Below are 25,518 nucleotides of genomic sequence, written 5' to 3'. Positions count from 1 at the left end.
AGCCCCGAGTTGGGCCCTCTGCTCAGCAGGGAGCCAGCTTCCTCCTCTCTCTCTGCCTGCTTCTCTGCCTGCTTGTGATCTCTGTCTGTCAAATAAATAAATAAAATCTTAAAAAAAAAAAATCTTAATAATCAGGGTGTAGGTGACTGAAATGGATTGTTTCCTGCATTCAAAAAATCGGAAGGGCTAGTAAGGGCACAGGTAAGTAAACTATAGTTGGTTGTAAAAAATGCTATAAAGAGGGAAAATATGTAAATTAATTCCACTCCCCTAATAGGTCCTTTTCACTTCAGATCTTGATTACTGCACAGTCACCTATCCTCCTACCTTCGCTCTCTCTACTTTTATTCTCTCCAGAGTAACCTTTCTTTTAAAAAAAAAAACAAAAACAAAAAAACATAAAATCAAAAGAATTCACTTCCCTTTCTAGAAACTTGTAGTGTTTCTCTCTTAGATCAGATTTAAACTTTTCAATCTACCAACTTTTATGCCTGGGATCCTCAACAGAGTCAGTTAAATACATAATGTCCAGGATGGCAATTTAACTGAAAAACATATTTAATACCATACATTTTATTTGAAAAATCCTTCTTTCACACTATAAATGACAAAGTAAAGCTTAACACAATCTTCTCATTTGGCTAGTACATGTTTTTAAAAGCCTAAGGTACTACCCTCCATAATCTGGCCCCCATCACCTTTATTTCAGGACTTTATCACCTCTCAAGCACTGCAACTATCTTTTAACTGCTTCTAAACTCCTATAAATTTATACTTAAGGAGTTTAACATTGCTAAAAATTTAAAGAAACATATGTCCATCAAGAGGAACACAAGTAAATACATACAGAACACTATGTAATCATTAAAAAGGATGAAAAAGTATCTACAACAGTCTTACTAATTAGTCCTTTGATAACCTTAGAGTTTCCACTTACTCCCAACTCATTTCTGATTTACTGGATTAGTTATAATTTTTGAATAAGCTGTAACATTTTATGTAATACTCAAACATGTTCCTATATATGCTTCCAGTAAGTACCTTCTTTCACCAGACTATAAATCTCTCAACAGCAAAATCCCTAACTTTTCTTCATCTGTAGTTTACCAGGTCTGGTAAACACCTGAAATTCAAATATCTCAGCACTAAAAATTGTGCCAGCTCACAAAATAAGTAAAGAAATATTGTTAAAAATGGTTCATAAAAAAAGTAACCTAATTTTAATAAAAATAATTTTTAAAAAAACAAAAATATTAATTTTATGCAGAAAAAAAAAGAGCAACCCACAATTTTTTCTCTATCTTCCTTCAGACATTTGTATTTGCTCCTAACTTCACACGTCTCTTAAAATTTACCTCGTATAATACCTTGGGATTATCAGAAACTATGTTAAACATCTACCTCATCATTAAATCCTCAAAACACCACAATGAGATAGATATGGTTATCCTCCTTTCATACACTAGGAAACTAAGTCTTAAGATCACAAAAAGATGATGAGGTGAAATTCAAACTTAAGGGAAGCTTACTCCAAAGCCTGTGCTCTTCAGCAGTATACTATCTGCCCCTTTATTATTCTTATTGTATAATTTTTTTTCTAAATTTATAATGATGATGAAATCTCCAGGGTGTTACTTTGTTCGTAATTGTGGGAAGAGCTTTCGCAAATATGGTACCCCCACCTGTGGGAGATAGGTTTCAAGACTCTCAAAAACGGCCTGAAACAATCAACGGTACTGAAACCTACATACAGCTATGTTTCTCCTTTACACACACCTATGACAAAACTTAATTTACAAATTAGGCATGGTAAGAGATTAACAATAACTAATAACAAAAGAGTACTATAACAATACACTGTAATAAAAGTTGTGTGAATGTGGTCTCTCTTTTAAATATTTTATTATACTGTACTCAACCTTTTCCTTGTGATGCGAGATGATAAAATGCCTACGTGATGAGATGAAGTGACGTGAATGACGCAGGCATTGTGATGTCGGGTAATACCACTACTGACCTGACAGTGCATCAGAAGGATCATGTGCAGGTGAGCTCGCGGCAGGTGAGCTCCAGTAACTGAAACTGCAGAAAGTGAAACTGCGGATAAGGTGGGACTATGGTATTTTACAAGGTGAGTCCAATGTATCCGAATAGAAGTAATGTGAGAACAGGGGAGGTACACAAAAATGTTTCAAAGTGACAGCTATTACTCAATTTAAAACTCTGGAATTACACAGTAAGAGGAATCTAAGACTTCTGACTCCCAAATTGCTGTCTTAGCTTAAGACATCCCAAACCAATCCTTAAACATCTCAAAAAGGATACACACATGACTCTTCAAGTCATTTCTCAAACCTCTACGAACCAATTCGTACGCTTCTTCCTTTTTCCCCAAACAGTTCAATGTTAATCCTTTCATAGCCAGGGTTTCTATTTTTAAAAAAAGAGAAAGAAAGAAAATGAAGAAAAAAGAAAGTAATTAAACATTAAAAATAATTAACAAAAAAGTAATCATAATCTGAAAAACAAATGTTACATTATCCTAAGAATTTAAACTTTCAAAAGGGTTACTTGGAAAAATTTCAGACTTCTACAGAATTAAAACATTTTAAAATTTGACAAACCAAGAAGAAACACATTTCTATAGTCTAGGCATCCCCAGAAATCTTTTCTAAATAAAAAGATACAAAAATGCATGGATATCTGGTAATTCCTATGCTAACAAGATACAATGACTCTATTATTGTTCTTCAAGGGAATTCCATGGGTCACCTCATGTAATTAATCACTACCTTAAAGTATGGAAAACTTTACCTTAAAACAGACTTTATTTCTGTGAACCTAAGTTACATTAAAATTAAATTCACTGTTCAGGGACGCCTGGGTGGCTCAGTTGGTTAAGCAGCTGCCTTCGGCTCAGGTCATGATCCCAGCGTCCTGGGATCGAGTCCCGCATCGGGCTCCTTGCTCAGCGGGGAGCCTGCTTCTCCCTCTGACTCTGCCTGCCACTCTGTCTGCCTGTGCTCACTCTCGCTCTCTCTCTGACAAATAAATAAATAAAACCTTTAAAAAAAAATTCGCTGTTCAATGGTTAAACAATTCATATAAATTATCTAACAATTCACTTTCATAAATTTTTAAATGATTCTTTGGGATTACTACCAAATACACAACAAAGAAAATGCCAGGCACCTGTCATTCACAATCAAAAGATTAACAGAGTTCAGGGAAATACTAAGTTCTCAGAAAAGGAAAAGAAAAAAAGAATCCTAATTTTATAACATGCATGTTATGAAGCATATAGGAATAAAAAATACTCATTATGATTTACTTAAATTTTTAGGGCTAAAATTTATAATTTATAGAAGAATTAATTAAGAATAAAAAGGATTAAAAGAAAGGTATTACCCTGAGGAAAAAAATCAACATTTATTAGAAAAATACAGTTAAGGAAATAGAAAAGTGAGGGGATCAAGTACAAATCATTATAAATCATATAAAACTTTAAAGGAAAAGGAAGCAAACAAAATATATTTGGCAAGTAGCCAAACTAGCAAGGTAAACAGTATAAAATAGTTCTTTGTTGTCAAATATATAAAATCTATTCATACAAGTTTTACCAAACATCTTAAAAGTGCCTTAATTAATGAAGCCCTGTACTGCTAGTGAGTCTAAGACAAACCATCATTTTATGTACTATTAAAATACTTTCAATTAAATTATGGCACTTCATACAACATACCATCACTCTAACAGAAAGAATATATTTTTTGAAGATTTTATTTATTTGACAGAAAAAGAGAGAACACACGAATGGGGGAGAGGCAAGCAGAGAAGGGGGAGAAGCAGGCTCCCGGTGGAGCAGGGAACTCAGCATGGGGCTCAATCCCAGACCCTGGGTTCATGACCTGAGCCGAAAGTCAAGGCTTAACTGCCTGAGCCACCCAGGTGCCCCAATTTAGACGGTTTTATTCCCCCTGCTTTCCACCTCCAATTTTATTATTACAGTAAAAATACACAGGAGTAAAGAGAGCCGATAAGAACTATTGCTCTCTCCCTCTTCTTCAATACTAAAAGATTATCTAATTACTGAAGAGCCAGCCATGTTTCCTAACTGTACAAATCAGACTTGCGAAAGCTTAGCTTTCCTACGTGTCTTCGCAAGTTCAGCCACACATTCTTACCCTACCAACATCTCACTGTCCAATCTTACCTTCACCTAGGCAAAAGGTATATGTAAATTTTCAGAACATTACTATACACAAATAAGTCTTAAACATGACTGTCTTGAAAACCCAAGATACAATGCTGAATAAAAAGATGCTAGCTCATAAGCTAAGGACAAAATGGACACTTTCTGAGTAAGCTTAATGTAAGACATCAAATTTTTCCAACTCAACGTAAGTTCTAAACCAAAACTGTCAATATCTTAAATGAGCTTATTTATTAAATTTAAACATATCTGTCCCTGTTAATTTCCTCTGCCTTTTCTACAGCACTAATCTTCAAAATGGGAATAAACCAGAAATCAAGTAGAATGTGTCACAGTTTTCTTGACATTAAATTCAAACTAAAGTATTAAAACATCTTCACACAAGAGTTGGAGAGGTCCATTCTGTCTGAAAAATAGTTAGGGCAGCTGAGATAGTTAGGCCTTCACTTACTTGGGTACCCAAGTAAGTGAAGCCAGACATGTTAGCAAAGCTTTATTTACTTGCACTTACTAGTCTATGGTATTTATACTTACCTCCATGCTCTGCAAATTTGGGATTAGAAAGGATTTGTTTACAGAATTTCAACCCATTTCGATACTGTTTATGTTCATAACATCTCTGTCAAAACAAAAAAGAAAAAATTGGGTTCAGCAAGAAATGCAAACAATTTTAAATTCGATCCTCAAATTTTGATTGCTAAATACAACAGAATGATCAAATGTTATTTCCATATTCTCCTAAATCCCACTAAAATTCCAGTAAGAAAATAAAAATACAGAAGATTCAAATATAGAAAGTAAAAGCAAGACAAAGAGAATACAGACAGAGTAGGTAAAATAAGAAATCATTAGCTCACTCCAAAATGTCCAGCAAATGTTATAGAAAAATGAAATCTGCAAGAAAATAAACGTATGGAAATTGTATTATAAAGTATTATTTTCTTCTTACTGAAGGAAAGAAATCTCTCAAGCCACAGGAACGAACAAGTATATGCAAAATAATGCAGAAGAAGAAAAAGATCTATACCATGGCAGATCTTAATGAAATTTCAAAGCCTTGGAAATAAAGAAAAGGTCCTTAAAAACTTCCAGAGAGGGGAAAAAAGGCACATAAAAAGGATCTGTAATTAGAATGTCACTGAACTTTTATTCCAAAGTCACAATGCAATTCTGCTAAAAACTAGAAAACCTCCAAAATTCAGAGTGAAATCAAGTTTTGACCTAGAATTCTAAAGCCAGCCAACTTATCAAGTATGTGAAAATGACAAAGGCTTCTCAGAAAGTTAAAATATTATCTCTATGCATTCTTTCTTATGAAGCTATTAGAAGAAAACAAACAAAAAAAGACAACATGGCACTTAGTAAATAAATTTAATGCAGAAAAAAGAATAGAGAACAACCACTCCAAAATAAAAAAGGAAGCCAAAGGCCACCATGACACAGATTTCCATTAAGGACAAAATGGAACTCATAGATTTCATAATATGGAAATTATTATTCATAAGCAAATGACAGACACATTTGGGAAAAATGAGCAATAGGTCTACAGAAAACCAGGCAACTAAATGAGACAAATATTAACTCTAGGAGAAATAAAGGACTTGTATAAGAAAGAAAAATACGGTCTTAGTGTAAAATGGAAGAGGGGGACATATTTTTTCATCATAAATGTTTTAGTGCTATCTGACTTTCAGGTATCAATGTGTGGTTTCACTAATAATTACTGTTTTTTAATGTTTGTGGTTTTTTAAAGTAGGCTCCATGCCCAACGTGAACCCCAGTGCAGAACCTATACTCACTGCACTTAAACCAAGACCTGAGCCAAAAACAAGAGTCAGATGCTTAACTGAGTGAGCCATCCAGGTGCCCCAATAATTATTTTTTAAACCATTCTACTTGTTACAGAGAAAAGCCTGCATCTTAAAGATGTAATGATCTACGCCAGAACTCACGTCATAAATTTAAGCAAATTTTACTCACAACTTTTAAAACAGTATCTTCAAAATCTGGGAGGGAGGCTTAATGTAAATGATGACAAAAATCAAAGCAGAAAAAAATGTGTAGAAAGAAATCAACTGCTTAAGCTCAATGCTAGGGCCAACTACAGAACTGTTCTATAACCAAGTATGTACTCATCATCTCTACTTCGCTATTTCTCACCTCAAACTTAATATATCCAAAACACAACTGAATTTTCCTCCCAGAATCTCTTCTCACCCAACCAGATATGAAGGGGGAAAAAAAAAACAACCCAAAACCCTATTTATCTTGGGTGCTTTCTTTCACTCATACTTCCATCCTCCAGTACCATTAGTCCTCTATAAGAGCTTCCTAATTCCCTACCCCCTCTCCCTACTATCAACTATACACTTGGCAGGCGTTATCTGAGGATAAGAGAGAAGGGAAAGCAGAAGCAGTAACTTAGGGCTATCATCAACCATATGTAGTCAAAGAAACATAACTAATTAAATTTCGTGTTCCTCTTTACTAAGTAGAAAGCCCAATTACAATATAAGTATATTCTTCTTATAGTAATTATTTATAACCAACTATAATTTATATATATAATTTATAATTATAATAATAAATAATGTAAACACTAGCTAAAAGGGACACTCTTGATGTGTCAATATTTTCCAGGAACTGTATACATACAAGGACCATTTTAAGGGCATTGTTCTTAAACTCTTCAATTACCTTTCTGAAAATTTATTTCTTTATATATATATGTATATATATTTTTTAATTTTTTAAAGAATTTATTTATTTATTTGACAGACAGAGATCACAAGTAGGCAGAGAGGCAGGCAGAGGGAGAGGAGGAAGCAGGCTCCCTGCTGAGCAGAGAGCCAGATGCGGGGCTAGATCCCAGGACCCTGGGATCATGACCTGAGCCAAAGACAGAGGCTTAACCCACCGAGCCACCCAGGCACCCCTATATTTTTAATTTTATCTAAGTAGGCTTCATGGCCGGTGTGGAGCTGCCCAACATGGGACTTTAGATCAAGAGCTGATCAAAAGTGGGACACGTGGGCACCTGGGTGGCTCAGATGGTTAAGCATCTGCCTTCAGCTCCAGTCATGATCCCAGGGTCCTGGGATCGAGTCCTGAGTTGGGCTCCCTGCTCAGCAGGGAGTCTGCTTCTCACTCCCCTTCTGCTCCCCCTGCTTGTGCTCTCTCTGTCAAATAAATAAATAAATAAAGAGTGACCAGAAAGCAGTAAGTTCAAGAATTTTCAGGGTTCACATGGTACTGAGAATTCCAAATAGCCAGAATGGCATCTTCACTGAACACCTGCAGATTTCAGTAAATACTGCAAAAAGGTCTGCTCAGCAGAAAACAAAAACTAACCCTAGAATAAGTGTACTCTAGACCCACTCTAAGCAGAGTCCTAGGCTGATATACAAGTACCCTCACTGTCTGCTATTACCAAAATTCAACACTCTTTAAAGACAATTAAGTCACAGAAAACAATGTAGAATTCATAAATACCCAATATTCAACAAAATATTATTAGATAAGCTAAGAAGCAAGAAAACATGATCCATAACCAGGAGAAATAAGAGAAATGATGAAATAATGAGGTAAAAATATCAAGACAAGTAGATGCTCAAGAGTTTAAGAAAAACATAAACATGAGAAAAGGGAAATAGAACTTATAAAAAACAACCAAACAGTGCAAAATATAATATTATACAATGAAAATGTCATCAGATTAAAGGTACTGACATTGTAAAAGCAAAAAAAAAAAAAAAAAGTAAAAGCAAAAATGAAAAAGAAGACACAGCAATAGAAACTACCCAAACTGAAATATAGAGAAAAAAGATAGAAAAAGTAGACGAGCAGAGTCCCCATGCATCTGTTGCTAAAAACTGTTGAGTACCAGTCTTAAATATGTAGGGTAAAACTTCATGAAGCCAAACAACCCTTCTTTACAAAAGAAAATCCTAAAAGCACCACCAATCTAAATGAAAAAGGTGTTAACAATAAAACTTCCATAAAAAAACCTTTTTTTTTAAGATTTTATTTATTTGACAGAGAGAGATCTCAAGTAGGCAGAGAAAGAGGGGGAAACAGGCTCCCCGCCGAGCAGAGAGCCCAATGTGGGGCTCAATCCCAGGACCCCGAGATCACAACCCGAGCTGAAGGCAGAGGTTTAACACACTGAGCCACCCAGATGCCCCAAAACCATTTTAAAATATCTTCATTATAGGTTGGGTTGACAGGCTCCTTTATCCCTTAAACAAGTAAGTTTAAATGTTTAACATAGTATTAATAAAATGCAAGCCAGGGGACACCTGGGTGGCTCAGTCAGTTAAGCATCTGACTTCAGCTTGAGTCATGATCCCGGGTCCTGGAATCAAGCCCCACATTGGGCTCCCTGCTCAGTGGAGGAAGTTTGCCTCTCCCTCTCCATCTGCCTCTCCACCTGCTCATGCTCTCCCTCTCTCACAATAGATAAATAAAATCTTAAAAAAAAAAAAAAAAAAAAGGCAAACCAGAGAAGACATAAGCAATGCCCAACAAAGATCCTGTATCTAGAATATATAAAGAACTCCTTTAAGTTAGTATCAAAAAGATAGCTCATTAAAAAATTGGTCAAGGGGACAACTAGGTGGCTCAGTGGGTTAAGCCTCTGCCTTCAACTCAGGTCATGATCCCAGGATCCTGGGATCGAGCCCACATCTGCATCTAGCTCCCTGCTCGGTGGGGAGCCTGCTTCCCCCTCTCTCTCTGCCTGCTTGTGATCTCTGTCGTCAAATAAATAAATAAATAAAATCTTAAAAAAAAAAAAAAAACATAATGGGCAGTGTTATTTAAAAAAAAAAAAAAAAAAAAAAAAAAAGAATTGCTTTTATGGGGTACCTGGGTGGCTAAGTAGAGGTTGAGCCTTTGCCTTCGGTTCAGGTCAGGATCTCAGGGTCCTGGGATGGAGTCCCGCATCAGGCTCTCTGCTTGGCAGGGAGCCTGCTTCCCCCCACCCTCTGCCTGCCTCTCTGCCTACCTGTGATCTCTGTCAAATAAATAAATAAAATCTTAAAAAAAAAAATTGCTTTTATGCCTAAGGCTTAAATTTACCAAAGCCAATACAATAAATATGGTACTAAAGGTCTTCTCTGGTAAAGTAAACAAATCATATAAAGTGTGGCCACTATGTCATAATCCTAGAATTAAATTTGTAGGTAATTTTTACAGACTAGTAACATTATGAATAGAAAACTTTACTTCAAGAATTAGTCAAACAGTAAAGAGGTACCTATGGAATCAAATAGCTCTGACTTCAGATAATAAACTAGTTACGTAGTCTTAAGTACTTTGCTGAGTATCAGAAAGAATCCTTAAATCCTGGAGAAAACTTGCCAGGAAAAAACATGTAAAACAGTACTAATAGCTAATACTTACTGCACATTTACTGAATGCCATGTACTGTGCTAAATGCCTTACAAGGAAAACTCATTTACTCTCACAATGTTATGAAGTAAATATTCTTTTTATCCTCATTTTAGATGAGATATCTGAGGTCCAGGGAGATTATATCATTTGGCCAAGGTCACACAGCTACAAAATGATTGAAAAAAAGATTTAAACCAGACGATCTGGATTCAGAGCCATTACACCTAGCCATTATAACTGCCTTTCTACTACAGTTTAGTGTAGCACAGACCAAAATAAAAACAAACAAACACACACAAAAAAAAGGGAAAAGGTTCTTAAAGAAAACCTCTAACAGAAGAAATAGAAGGCCACTGTAGAAAGCAGACAGGCAAGAAAGCAAGCAAGCTAGCTAGCTATATCCCATTACAGAGAGAACTGCTATTAACATTCTGATTTTTTAATAAGGTTTTAGTTCAAAAACTATAGAGCAGCCCACTGTCCCATAGAATAAATGTGAACCTGTATAATTGATAAGCATATAAAAATTATAGACATTTATATTCCCTTTTAAAAAAGATTTTTATTTGACAGAGAGATCACAAGTAGGCGGGGGGAGGGAAGCAGGCTCCCTGCTGAGTGGAGAGCCCGACGTGGGGCTCAACCCCAGGACCCTGAGTTCATGACCTGAGCCAAAGGCAGAGGCCTAAACCACTGAGCCACCCAGGCACCCCTAGATATTTATATTCTTACTTGATATGCAAAATGTGACTTTGTTTTGTATAGTTGAACTTAAAATACTCGGGATTCCAGTTGCTTTTTTCTTGGTCTTACTGAAAATACCTTACATTGTTCACAGCACCACATTTTTCAAAGGGACTGCACACTAACTTCTCATTTACTCTTCATGATACTCCTGTAAACTAGGAATAAAAGGGTTAATCCTTATTGTATAAGTAAGATTTAGAAAACAAGCAATTTACCTAGATAGTGGCAAAATTTAGACTACATCCTAGGCCCTCTGAGGCCCAGATGAAAGCACTTTCCATCATATGTAGAAATTTTATTAACATAAAATGTTATTAAAGGCTATAGTTTTTTGGGGGGGAACAATTGGGTACCTCAGATGGTTAAACGTCTGACTCTTGATTTTGACTCAGGTCATGATCTCAAGGTCCTGAGATCGAGCCCCACATTAGGCTCTACACTGGGTGTGAAGTCTGCTTAAGATTCCCTCTCTCCCTCTCTCCCCAACCCCTGACCCCTACTTGCATTACCTCTCTTTAAAAAAAAAAAAAAAAAGCCTATAGTTTTGAGGTGCCTGCTGGTTCTATCAGTAGAGCATGTGACTCACTAAATCTCAGGGTCATGAGTTCAAGTGCCACGTTGGGAATGGAGCCTACTTAAAAACTAAATAAAAATTTTAAAAGCTGGGGTGCCTGGATGGCTTAATCGTTAAGCGTCTGCCTTCGGCTCAGGTCATGATCCCTGGTCCTGGGACAGAGCCCCAAGTCAGGCTCCCAGCTCAGCAGAGGAGTCTGCTTCTCCCCTGCCTCTCCTGCTCCTGCTGCTTGTGCTCTCTCTCTGTCAAATAAATAAAATCTTTAAAAAAATTTAAAAAGCCTATAATCTTTTAATAGACCTTCTAATCAAATCCAAACATTACCTCTTTTTTTTTTTTTAAGATTTATTTTAAACAGAGAGGCACATGGAGGAAGAGAGATAATCTCAAGCAGAATCTCCTTTGAGTGCAGAGCCCAACTCGGGACTCAATCTCAGGACCCTGAGATCTTAGCTGAAACCAACAGTCAGAGGTTTAACTGACTAAGCCACCCAAGCGCACCTCACCTGGTTTCTTTTCTTTTCTTATTATTATTGTCAAATAAAAGGGTAACAGAAGTGCCAAAGTAAGGTGAGAAAAATGAACACACATAGATTAACTGGATAATTCCTCCGAATAATTCAGTTTACTGAATGAAAATTTAAAAACTCCACTTTCTTTAAATGTGGTAATACTATACTACCTAGCTTTTTATTTTATCACATTTCAAACCAATAATTAAGTTTCAATTCCTAATGATTATGTTCTCAATTAATGAATTCTGACAGTCTTCCATTTTAAAATTATACTCAATGCCATTAAACCAATGATTGCTGTCAATGTGACCTGTAAAAATAATTCAAAATGGCATACTCCTCCCAAAAAACTGCTAAGAATTCATCTCTATATACTTAAGAATCAGTGTGTATTTAAGAGATATGAATCCCAGTCTCTTTTTCTCCTAAAAGCACTACTTCTACAACAGCTCACTCTTTACAAATGAAAGTAGTATTCCTAGTTTAATAGAAAAATAGCAAATATAAAATATATAAAAAGTCCTTTTTTGAACCATTCAAAAAGAGATGTACAAAATGAAAAAAATCTGCTTATTTTTCAAAATCCTATGTAACACTAACACTAAATTAATTCTACAGAACTATATAAAAGGCAGGCATCATGACAAGATTCTTTTTTTTGTTTTTTAATGATTTTATTTATTTGTCAGAGAGCAGAGAGAGCACAGGCACCAGAGAGGCAGGCAGAGGCAGAGGGAGAAGCAGGCTCCCTGCAGAGCAAGCCCAATGTGGGACTCGATCCCAGGACGCTAGGATCATGATCTGAGCCAAAGGCAGTTTCTAAGGAACTTTTACTTAGGAAAAGAAAGACGCAAAATACCACATACAGTATACTTTGAAGAAAAGTTTCATATTCAATTCATTTAAAATAGATTTTAAAAAACAACATGGTAGACAGACATATTAAGTTCTCCACAGTGGAATCATCCAATTAAATAAAAGTACAAGACTACAGGGGTGCCTAGGTGGCTCAGTCAGTTGAGCATCTGACTCCTAATCTCAGCTCAGTCTTGATCTCAAGTGTTGTGAGTCCAAGCCCAGTGTGGAGACTGCTTTAAGAAAAAAAAAAACCCAGAAGCAGTCTACAACCCTATCTCTAAAACTCTTGTATTTGGGAGTTCTTGAAATTCCAGAACTATAAGGGTTTCCCTTGGTATGGAATGAATACCACAGTGTTCTATTTGTTCTCTTACCTATAACACAGGTATATGTTAATTCAAAATTAGACATAATAGTTTCAAAAACAGTAGAACATTGAGACTATTATCTTCCATTAGGAATTAAATTTTAATACTAACACTATGCTCTAGAAAGGGTAAACCATGAGGCAACGGGGTGGCACAGTTGATTAAGCCTCTGACTCTTGGTTTTGACAAAGATGGTGGTCCCACAGTCGTGGGATAGAGCCCCATGCTGGGCTCCACGCTGGGTGTGGAGTCTGCTTGATATTCTCCCTCCTCCTTCTGCCCCTCCAACTTGTGCTCGCTCTCTCTCTAAAAATAAGTAAAAAGATCTTTAAAAAAAAAAAAAAGGTAAAGCAAAATAGGATATAATTAAAATAGAGTAAAATGTCACAGTGCCTGGGTGGCTCAGTTGTTAAGTGTTTGCCTTTAGCTCAGGTCATGATCCCAGAGTCCTGGGACGGAGCCCCATATCAGGCTCCCTCCTTGGCGGGACATCTGCTTCTGCCTCTCCCACTCCCCTTGCTTGTGTTCCTTCTCTCACTGTCTCTCTCTGTCAAATAAGTAAATAAAATCTTAAAAAAAAAAGTAGAATAAATGGTCCTAATAGATTAAAATAAAAATTAAAGGGCACCTGAGTGGCTCAGTGGTTTAGGCCTCTGCCTTCAGCTCAGGTCATGATCTCAGGGTCCTGGGATCAAGGCCCACATTGGACTCTCTGCTCAGCAGAGAGCCTGCTTCCCCTCTCTGTCTCTGTCTCCCCACTTGTGACCTCTATCAAATAAATAAATAAAATCTTTTAAAAAAATTAAATTAAAATTAAAAATTAAATTTAAAAAAATGTGCTAAATGATGGTACCATACTCTGAGACTCCTGCTTCCAAAATGTATAGGAAAAACTGGCACAAATACTACTTCTGGAAAAAAAAGAAAAAGAAAAAAGATGAAACTTCTGCTAAGCATAAAACAAGTAAATATGAAATAACTGTTTTCAGATGTTGGAGAGCCAACACAAGGTTGTCATCTCAGAAGGGAATCAAGGTAAACCCCAAGAAAATCCTTTTCTCTGCCTAGAAGCATTTTCCAGACTGTAGAATGGGGGCGGGGAGATACGGTTGGGGTGGGGAGCAAACAACATGGCAATCTCACTGATCTAAACAGATAATCTGAGTTAGAAAGTGCTCCAATAGTTAGTATTTATGGGGCAGGGTACCGGAGAGAACTATACAAAGATGAAACTTTGGAAATCTGCGCAGGAATCTTCAGTCAAATGTATTTTTTTAAGATTTTATTTATTTGAGGGGCGCCTGGGTGGCTCAGTGGGTTGAGCCGCTGCCTTCAGCTCAGGTCATGGTCTCAGAGTCCTGGGATCAAGCCCCGCATCGGGCTCTCTCCTGAGCAGAGAGCCTGTTTCCCCCTCTCTCTCTGCCTGCCTCTCTTTCTACTTGTGATCTCTCTGTCAAATAAATAAATAAATAAAATCTTTAAAAAAAAAAAAAAAAAAAGATTTTATTTATTTGAGGGGCGCCTGGGTGGCTCAGTGGGTTGAGCCGCTGCCTTCGGCTCAGGTCATGATCCCGGAGTCCTGGGATCGAGCCCCACATCGGGCTCTCTGCTCAGCAGGGAGCCTGCTTCCTCCTCTCTCTCTGCCTGCCTCTCTGCCTGCTTGTGATCTCTCTGTCAAATAAATGAATAAAATCTTTAAAAAAAAAAAAAGATTTTATTTATTTGAGAGCCAGCAAACAAAGGGGCAGAGATAGAGGCTCTCAAGTGAGTCTGCACTGAGTGCAGAGTCTACATGGGGCTCAATCTCACAACCCTGAGATCACGACCGAAGACAAAATCAAGAGCTGGATGCCTAACTGACTGAGCCACCCAGGCACCCCTGAATCTTCTGTCAAATATTAAGCTAAGTGGGTTGACTGAAAGATTCTACAGAAGCTAGGCAAAAACAACTATGAACTAGCATGAACAGAATAACTACTGGTGCTCATTCATACATGGATGGGAGGAGACATCAGAGTTCCTAACAACCAGTTAGAGACTTCATTACATACTCCAAGATTCAGTAGAGACCTAGAAAGCCAACACTTTAGGAATAAGGCTAATCTAGACCTACTTTTATTAAAGCCTTAAAACAAGCCCTGGAGAGAAGCTGACACACAAGGAAATTAACAGTCTGTCAAAACAAAATTCTACTAAGTCAGACAACAGTAGCCAGACGTTCAATGTCCTAGTGTCTGTTAATACCTAATATTATGAAAAAAAATTATTAGAAAGGTGAAAAAGCAAAAATTGTGACCCACAACCTATAGAGAAAAAAAAATCAACAGAAATTCAAAAATAATGATGATGGAAGTAACAGAGATTTAAACCAGTTAACTATTAGGTAATAATAAAGGACTGAAAGGAAAACATGAACCCAATCAGAAAACAGAAAAACTCAATATAAAAATGGAAACTTTGTGGTGGGGGGAGGCACCTGGCTGGCCTCAATGGAACATGTGACTCAATCTTAGGGTCAGGAGTTCAAGCCCAACATTGGGGATAGTTAACTCTTAAAAAAAAAAAAAAAAAAAAAAAAAGGAAGAAGAAGAAGAAAAAGATGGGCTCCTGGCTGGCTCAGTCTGTGAAACATGTGACTCTTGATCTTGGGGTTGTGGGTTCAAGCTCCATGTTGGGTACAGAGATTACTTAAAAATAAAATTTTCTTTAAATTTTTAAAAAACAAGAAAAATCGAAGCTTAAAAAAAAAAAAGACATTGTAGACTAGAAAATACCAAAAAGTGAAAAGTTAATCATATAGGCTTAAAATATTAGACACTGCAGTGAATTTGAAGCCAGTACAGTGAACATAAAACCACTGAGAGAACTTAAAGTGTCAGCAATGAATGTGAAAACATACAACAGAAATGATCCAAAATGGAAGCTAAAAGAGGAAAATGAAGGGGACAGCTGGGAAAGAAAACAGACACACTCAACGACCTGTGGAATAACACTGTCTACATAGACTACAACAAGTAGTCTAAAAGTATAACACATACATGTAACAGGAACACCAAAAGAAAATAAAGACTGAAGTGGGATAAATATAAAAAACTGCAAATTTGGGCACCTGGGTGGCTCAGTGGGTTAAGCCGCTGCCTTCGGCTCAGGTCATGATCTCAGGGTCCTAGGATCGAGTCCTGCATCCGGCTCTTGCTCAGCAGGGAGCCTGCCTGCTTCCCTCCCCCTCTCTGCCTGCCTCTCTGTCTACTTGTGATCTCTCTCTGTCAAATAAATAAATAAAATCTTTAAAAAAAAACAAACCTGCAAATTTGGGGCACCTAGGTATCTGAGTCAGTTAAGCGTCTGCCTTCAGCTCAGGTCATGATCCAGGGTCCAGGGATTGAGCCCCTCTCATCAGGCTTCCTGATCAGTGGGGAGCCTGGTTCTCCCTCTCCCCCTGCTTGTGTGCTCGTTCACGTTCACTCTCCCTCTCTTTCTGTGTCAAATAAATAAATATTAAAAAAAAAAAAAAAACCTGCAAATGTGATAAAAACTCTAAATCGGCAGATCCAAGAATCTCAACAAACCCCGAGCAAGATAAACTGAAAAAAGATGGGAAGAGAATAGAGGCACATCACAATCCAATTGCTGAAAAGTAACAAAAGAAAAGCCTGTATTATAAAAGAAGGTCTCCAATTACCTCAGCTTCTACCTTAAGAAATTAGAAAAATAAGAGCAAATTAAACTTCAAGCAAGCAGAAAGGAAACAAAAAAGATTAAGAGCCAAATCAATGAAATAAAAAGAAGGAAAACTGAGGAAACCACTGAAACCAAAAGCTAGTTCTTTGAGATCAATGAATTTAAGCTCTCGCCAGACACAGGCATTATCACAAAAGTGCAGAGTACAGTGAATTAACTAGAACCCCAGCTTTCTAGCTAGAGGATGAAAAGAGAAGACTCTGGGAAACAGAAAGTACCAAGAATATCACAGAAAAGGAGGAACTAGAGAAAGCAACCCTATAGTCATTTATGAACTCCATGGTTCAACCCTAAACTGCACATACATGGATGGATCTGATCCTATTCATGACACCAAAGACTGAGAAATGAACTAAAAGATACACTGTCCAAGACTCAGATTAGTTACATGGTGGCACATACAGGATTTTAAAACTGACTACAAAGATTTTAAAAACTGAACTGATATTACAACCACAGCCAAAAGAAAGAGTTGCAACTTGCAGCTTCAACCTAACCAGATTTGCTAAAACAAAAATAGCATTCTCCACAGGATCTCAATAAGACCCAGATTCTGGTAAGCTGATATTCAAAATGTCCAGGATAAAATTCAAAATTATATGGCATGCGAAGACACAGGAAAAATTTCAACTTGCAAGGAAAAAGACAACTTATGGGTGCAAGTATGGAGATGAGAGAGATTTAAGACTTTAAATTAGCTATTATAAAAATACCAGAGGAAGCAATTACTGAACACTTTCCAACACTCTTTTTGGGAAGATAAGAAAACTCATCACATGGGCTCAATACCGGAATGGAGATAACAGGAAAGAATCAGTGTACTGGTAAATCAGTAAGAAAAATTTATCCGATCTGAAGAACAGAGAAAAAGACTCTTTTAAAAAAATGAACATAGCCTTAGGCACTTGTGCCAGAAGAATCCTGGAAGAGGGGATCCTCTGGGATCCCCTAGGTGGCCCAGCACATTTTATCAGCCACCAATGCCTGAGGTGAAGCACTATATGGTACCATGAGGTCATAGCAAATCAAACTCATGATGTTAAGTAACAGAACTTTTGTCATAATACTGAAAATTATTCCACTATTCTTCCCTAGGAAAATGATCTCTAATTTGACTAACATGAAGGAGGTTGGAGCACATGGGTGGCTCAGCTGGTTAAGCGTCTGACTCTCTATTTAGGCTTGGGTCGTGATCTCAGGGTTGTGGGATCAAGCCCTGCACTGGGCTCCATGCTGGGTGTGGAGCCTGCCAAGGGTTCTCTCTCTCTCTCCCTCCCTCCGCATACTCCCCACTTGCATGCTCTCTCAAATATATATATAATAAAATGAAATGAATATGAAGGCTCTTAAGAAATCTCCAAACAGGTGGTTTATATAAATAGAATAGCTGGCCGTGCCTGGGTATCTGAGGCAGTTGGGTGACTGGTGCTTGGTTTTGGATCAGATCGTGGTCTCATGGGTTGTGGGACTGAGCCCCCACATGGGGCATGGTGCTCCGTGGGGAGTCGGCTTGAAGATGCTCTCCCTCTGCCCTTCTCCCCACTTGCACAAGTACTCTCCAAAATAAATCTTTAAGAAGTAAATAAATAAAAAAGAATACAATAGTTGGACAAGGAGTGCCTGGGTGGCTCAGTCAGTTCAGCATTTGCCTTCTGCTCAGGTCATGATCTCCGGGTCCTGGGACTGAGCCCCATGTAGGGTTCTCTGCTTGGCAGGGAGTCTCCTTGTCTCCCTTTGTGTGAGCTCTCGCTCTCTCTGCCTCAATAAATAAATAAAATCTTGGGGGAAAAAAAAAACAAAAACAGAATAACTAGACAAGTTGTGAAAAGCCCAGAGAAACTATCTAAGGTTATCTATTGCAGAAATAAAGTTCATCAACCTTTTCTGAATCCTTGTTACAGAAAAAACAGTTCCCTAGAAGTGGGAACTATGACAGGGCAAATAAAGAAACTAGGCAAAAACTGTACATACAATTTAGATTTGGCGTTAAGATTACATGATTTTCTTTAGTATTATATATATCCTTCCACTGCTTTCCTTCAGCTAATGCCAAGAAACATTTCATTCTTTAAACTGAAAAGAATGTAGCTTCAAATCAAGCTAAATGATAAAAGCCAAACTTGGCTTTAAAAGTCAACCATGTTGAAATGATGCCTGGGTTTTCTTCAAAATAGTCTAAGGGGTAGAGGTCACAGATGAAAAAGAATGAACCAGAGTTGGTAACTGTCAAAATTAGGAGATAGGCTCATTATATTATTTTATTTTCACGTTTGAAATTTTTCACAATTAAGTTAAAAAGAAAACAAGTCTTAGGTATGCCAAAATCAAATCAAGAAGTGTTTATTCAGGGGTGCCTGGGTGGCTCAGTAAGTTAAAGCCTCTGCTTTCTGCTCAGGTCACTGGGATCAAGCCCCACATCCCATCCGGTTCTGTGCTCAGCAGGGAGCCTGCTTCTCTTCCTCTCTCTCTCTGCCTGCCTCTCTGCCTACTTGTGATCTCTGTCAAATAAATAAATTTAAAAAAAAAAAAAAAAAAAAGGGCGCCTGGGTGGCTCAGTGGGTTAAGCCGCTGCCTTCGGCTCAGGTCATGATCTCAGAGTCCTGGGATCGAGTCCCGCATTGGGCTCTCTGCTTGGCAGGGAGCCTGCTTCCTCCTCTCTCTCTCTCTCTGCCTGCCTCTCTGCCTACTTGTGATCTCTCTCTGTCAAATAAATAAATAAATTCTTAAAAAAAAAAAAAAAGAAGAAGAAGAAGCGTTTATTCACTTACCAGAAGCCTGACTAGCACTTAGTGCCAGTGTAGTGATTCTAGTTTAGTGATTCTACTTCCGCAGAGCAGAAAGGTATGGTGAAAGACCACATAAAGCCTTTAGGAGTCAGAGATTAGAGCTGTAGCCATTTAACATTTCAGTTCATCAATAATTAAATAAAAATTAAGATTCTTAAGGGGCACCTGGATGGTTCAGTCACTTAAGCATCTGACCCGTGATTTCAGCTTAGGTCATGATCTCAGAGTTGTGAGATCAAGCCCACATGGAGCTCAGGTTGGGTGTGGAGCCTGCTTAAGATTCTTTCTCTCTCCCTCTGCCCCTCCCCCCTTTTCCCTTTAAAAAAAAAATTAAAATTCTTCAGTAAAGCTCTCACACTACCCATATCTCAGGCGTTCAACAGCCGCATGTGAACAGTGGCTAATGTCCTGGAAATTCAGATGTAGAACGCTTCCATCACCATGAAAAATTCTATTGGACAACAATGGTCTAGAGTTCAAATCCTAGCAGCCACTGAAAATAACAGCTTGTATCACTGGCCTAACTATAGCCTCAACTATATCATCAACCACCATGGAGGGTTTAGGTAAGAACTGAATACAAACTTTATAAAGAACCTGAATAAGCACTCAATCTAAGTGTTTAAATAGGGGCACGTGGCTGGCTCAGTCAGTGGAGCATGTGACTCCTGAGCTCTGAGTTCCAGCCCCACATTGGGGGTAGAGTTTACTTTAAAAAACAAAACAAAAAAAAATTTAAGTTTAAATAAAGCACAGTGGTATCAGTTACAGCTTACAATATTTATACCTAACCCAGATTGACTGAGCACAGAGGAATATGAAAGCAGAAACTAAATTAAATTATACAATAAAGAGGAACGAAGGGTCTGAGATGATGGAAATGTTCTAATCTTGAAAGGGGCATATAGGTTTCACAGGCATATGCAATCATCAAAATGAATAGAACAGTACCCTGAAGACAACTAATAAAACAGTACACTCAAGACCCATGCATGTTACTGTATATTATACTTTGACTTTTGAAATTTTTTTTAAAAAAAGAAAACAGAGGGACCCTTGGGTGGCTGAGCATGGAGCCTGCTTCTCCCTCTGCCTGCTGCTCCCCCCGCTTGTGCACACATCTCTCTCTCTCTGATAAATAACTAAAATCTAAACAGAATCTCCATTTACAACACTAAAAGTCTAGTAATTAGACTGAACTTATCAGGTCAAAAATCAATTCACCCTTCTATACAATTTGCACCCTGAGGGATTATATATCAAGTATTTTTGTTTAAAAAAAATAATTAAGGGACACCTGGGTGGCTCAGTTGGTTAAGCAGCTGCCTTCGGCTCAGGTCATGATCCCAGCGTCCTGGGATCGAGTCCCACATCGGGCTCCTTGTTCTGTGGGGAGCCTGCTTCTCCCTCTGCCTCTGCCTCTGCCTGCCACTCTGTCTGCCTGTCCTCGCTCTCTCTCTCTCTCTCTGACAAATAAATAAAATCTTAAAAAAAAAAATTAAAAAAAGAGAGAAAAAGAAAACACAGAGGGACACCCGTATGGTACAGTCAGTTAGGCATCCAACTCTTGGTTTTGGCTCAGGTTGTGTTCTCGGGGTCATGAGATCAAGTTCCAAGTTGGGCTCCATGCTCCGCACAGAGTCTGCTTCAGACTCGCCTTCCTTCCCCTTCTGACCCTCCCTGCTGCACTCTCTCTCTCTAAAATAAATAAATAAATCTTTAAAAACCAAAAAACAACATAGGATCTCTACCTCTATCTTCTTTCCCAAAATTATTTTAGTTGCAACTTCCATTTGCAGACAATATATTGTCCTTCTCATATCATACAATTTCTGGCAAACCACAAGCACCATGAAAAGAAATCCTAAGGATGACTTCTCTCCTCCTAGTTTCATACTATTTTTTTTAATGTTTCTCTTATTTCTACAATAAAAAAACAAAACTAAGATCCACTGAGAGAGAGACTTAACAAGTCAAGGCTATTTTATAGTCTCCAGTCAAAAGAAACCCTAAACATCATCTGGTGCAAGTGGTCACATAGCTCCTATGTGCTGCCAGCTCACTCTATTAAAATGTTTTCAGATATACTGAGCCAAAATCTCACTCTACCTTCTGTTTACTGATTTTAGCTCTGTAAGAGTTCAGTTTTCTAGGGCGCCTGGGGGGCATAGTCGTTAAGCGTCTGCCTTCAGCTCAGGTCATAATCCCAAGGTTCTGGGATCAAGCCCCGCATTGGCTCCCTGCTCAGCGGGAAGTCTGCTTCTGCTTCTCCCTCTCCTGCTCCCTCTTGCTTGTATTTCCTCTCTCGCTGTCTCCCTCTCTTGTCAAATAAATAAATAAATAAATAAATAAATAAATAAATAAATAAATAAAATCTTAAAAAAAAAAAAGAAGAGTTCAGTTTTCTCTTTCAGGCTAATCATCCTTGTTCTTTAACTGTTCCTTTTAAGAAAGTTTTAAGTCCTTTAACAACCTGGGCCACTCTCTGAGGTTAATACAGTATTGTTTCCATACTTGTATAATTTTTCAAAACTAGTAAAATTTCTAAAAAAAGAAAAAGAATCATTTAAATGAGGTTTGTAAATTTTATTTTTCTAAATAAACCATTTTTAAATTGTATTTACTATTTCACAAAACAAAAGGCATTTCAGTATTTTAAAGTAACAAATACACAGTCTCAGAATAAAACAAAGAAAGTTCTGTAGGAATTTTACACCAATATTCTTGTGGCATATCAGCCTGAGGGAGTCTATATCTTTCTTAAATTTTGGACACAGAAGTTAAAATCTGATATGGTCTTACTAGCAGTGGAATTCAATGTGACAATCACCATCTGCTTTCTGGATACTACACCACTGTTAATGCATTGTAAAATGTGTTTTATCTTAAATCTTTTTTTTTTTTTCTCAGTATTCAACTACATCACCTGAGAAAAAAGTTGAAGATTTCAGATTCTGCTTAATACGAACAGAACTCTGCTAAAGAAATGCTGTTAGCTATGAGCTCTAATGCTAGAGATAGGACAAAATTCAGTAAAACTCATGAGTACATACACATTTGATAGTCAACTATATAATAGAACATTGTAATTATTTCAATAATAAATACTTCCAAGAGAGTCTGAAGAGAAACAATGGAGTGGCCATGAAGACACAGAAACAGAAGTATAATCAATTACTCCGTTTATATGTATAAAACCTGAACTGCAATTTAAAAAAAAAAAAGACACCATTATTGACAAGCATAGCACATAAAACCAAAACTAAACTCTTTATAGCATAAAGGCTGCCCACTAATTTCTAAACACTCCACAAATCCTCACAAAAACCACAGGCCAAGAAAGAGAGCAAACAAAATCACCCAAAGCCAGCTTCATAAGATAAGTAAAATATTCCAGCTTGCATATACGTGCATAGCCACCCAAGATCAGAAGCTCCCACAGGAACTGAGCAATAAAACAGGGCCAAAGTGGTGACTGAATATATGTAATATTACCTAGGATTCACTCAGAAGAAGGCCCCATCTTGAAAGAAAGTACTTAGATACACAATGGATGAGTATAATGGCTACTGGACATCAAGAAGAAAGGCTTTAAAGTCTGTGAAGATCATCTCTTCAACAAATGGTGTTGGGAAAACTGGATAGCAACATACATAGGAATGAAACTGGACCACTTTCTTATACCATACACATAAAATTCAAAATGGATGAAAGACCTAAATGTGAGACATGAAACCATAAAAATACTAGAAGAGAACACAGGCTGTAGTTTCTTTGACATTAGCATTAACAACTTCTAGATATGTCTCCAGAGGCAGGGGAAACAAAAGCAAAAATAAACTATTGAGACTGTATCAAAATAAAAGGCTTCTGCAGAGTGATGGAAACAATCAACAAAACAAAAAGGCAACCTAGTGAATGGAAAAAGATATTTGCAAATGACATATGAATAAAGGGTTAGTATCAAAAATACATAATTAATTTGCAAAACTCAACACCCAAAACACAAATAATCCAATTTAAAAATGGGCAGAAGACACAAAAAGATAATTCTCCAAAGACATACAGATGGCCATCAGACACATGAAAAGATGCTCAATATCACTTACCATCAGGGAAGAGCAAATTAAAACTACAATGAGGTATCACCACCTCACACCTGTCCAAATGGCTAAAATCAACAACACAAGAAACAACGGGTGTTGGCGAAGATGTGGAGAAAGGGGAACCCTTTTGCACTTAACTGTGGGAATGCAAACTGGTAGCCACTGTAGAAAACAATATGGAGACTCCACCACAAGTTAAAAACAGGAACACCTGAATGGCTCAGTCGGTTGGCTGAGCATCTGCTTCAGCTCGGGTCATGATGCCAGGGTCCTGGGATAAAGCTCATCAGGCTCACTGCTCAGTGGGGAGTCTGCTTCTCCCTCTGCATGCACTCCCACCCAACTTGTGCTCTCTCATGCGTGCTCTTTCTCTCAAATAAATAAAATCTTTAAAAAACAAAGTTAAAAATAGGGGTGCCTGGGTGGCTCAACTGGTTAAGCATCTGACTCTTGATCTCAGTGTTCTGAGTTCAAGCCCCATGCTGGCTCCATGGGGAGCCCATTAAAAAAAAAAAAAAATTAAAAATAGGGACACCTAGCTGGCTCAGTTGTAGAGCATGCAACTCTTGATCTCAGGGTTGTGGGTTCATGCCCAGTGTTGGAATTACTTTAAAAAGAGAGATTACTTAAAAAAAGATGACTTAAAAATAAAATCTTTTAAAATTTTTTTTTAAGATTTTATATATTTACTTGAGAAAGAGAGCAAGTGAGAGAGAGCATGGTGGGGGACAGGAAAGAGGGAGAGGGAGAAGCAGACTCCCTGCTGAGCAGGGAGCCCAATGTCAGGGCTCAATTCCAAGACCCCTGCATCATGACCTGAGCTGAAGGCACACACTTAACCAACTGAGCCACCCAGGTGCCCCTTAAAAATAAAATCTTAAAAAGTTATCCAGCAGTTACACACTAGACATTCACCCAAAGAATACAAAAATATTAATTCAAAGGGATATATGCACCCCAATGTTTATAGCAGCATTATCAACAATAGCCAAATTATGGAGAGAGACCAAAGGTCCACTGAATGATGAATGGATAAACAAGATGTGGTATATATACACAATGGGAACAATGGGATATTACTCAGCCATAAAAAAGAATGAAATCTTGCCACTTGCAATGACATGGGTGGAGGTAGAACATGTTAGGTTAAGTAAAATAAGTCAGAGAAAGACAAATACCATATGATTTCACTCACATATGGAATTTAAGAAATAAAACAAATAAGCAAAGGGGAAAAACACAGGCAAACCAAGAAACAGACTCTTAACTACAGAAAACTGATGGTTACCAGAGGGGAGGTAGGTGGAAGATGGGTGAAACAGGTGACGGAGATTAAGGAGTATACTTGTGATGAGTGCAGGGTGATGTATGGAAGTGTTGAATCACTATATTGTACACCTGAAACTAATGTTACAATGTATGTTAACTGGAATTTAAATAAAAACTTAGAAAACAAAAAAGATCAAAGACAACAGTTTTAGCAAGGCATAGTATTCTGGGAGAAGGAGGCACCTTAGAAGAAGGAATTGACACTTGAAAGCGTAATAGAGACAGAAACCACTGAAGATGAAGACTCTACTAAAATAATGATAGAACAATCGGGAGATATATAATTATTTAAAAAAAACGATTCACTGTAGCAACAAAAGAGGGTGCTCTCTTGAACTAAGAGACTGAGGAAGCCACACAAACCTCAATCCAAAAATAAAACTGTCCAAGGGCGCCTGAGTGGCTTCAGCTGGTTAAGCATCTGCCTTCAGTCATGGTCTTAGGATCCTGGAATCAAGCCCCGGAGTCGGGTTCCCTGCTCAGTGGGGAGTCCGCTTCTCCTTCTCCCCCTGACTCTTCTCTCCCCCCCTCAAATAAATAAAATATTTAAAAAAAATTAGAAATAAATAAAAAATAAAATTGTCTAAGCGTTAGTCTAGTAAAATCCATCACAACCTGCCAGATGCCCCTATGTCAGTTATTTCTTAATAATAATAGGAAAATATAAAACAGGTACAGGTACAGACTAGACTGAAGTAAAGAAACAAGAGAAACGTGACTGCATCTCAGAAATGAAGACTAAACTTCAAGATATATGATCTAAAGTGATAGAAAATAGGAATGCTTCTCAAGTAAGTGAAAAACAAATAAATGTGAAAAGAATCCAAGGAAAAATAAAAAATAAAAGGAGATCAAACAGGCAAAGATTATCAGAGAATAAAAGAGAA

The 25,518-nt window shown here is 37.6% G+C and overlaps 1 protein-coding gene across 2 annotated transcripts in view; it reads right to left on the bottom strand.

The window, feature by feature from the left end:
- NAA15 (N-alpha-acetyltransferase 15, NatA auxiliary subunit) overlaps positions 1-25,518 on the bottom strand; it is an 83,110-nt gene that overhangs the window by 44,762 nt on the left and 12,830 nt on the right. For both annotated transcript variants that reach the window (XM_047718471.1, XM_047718472.1), the window contains exons 2-3: positions 4,748-4,832; positions 2,326-2,430 (exon numbers count right to left, since the gene is read on the bottom strand). In XM_047718471.1, coding sequence (XP_047574427.1) covers positions 2,326-2,430; positions 4,748-4,832 — 190 coding nt within the window. The remainder of the gene's footprint in view (positions 1-2,325; positions 2,431-4,747; positions 4,833-25,518) is intronic.

This window comes from Lutra lutra, chromosome 2 (assembly GCF_902655055.1).
Source record: "Lutra lutra chromosome 2, mLutLut1.2, whole genome shotgun sequence".
In the NCBI taxonomy this organism is placed as follows: domain Eukaryota; kingdom Metazoa; phylum Chordata; class Mammalia; order Carnivora; family Mustelidae; genus Lutra; species Lutra lutra.
The sequence above is the reverse complement of the archived record's forward strand: the minus strand, read 5'-3'. Positions and strand labels throughout refer to the sequence as shown.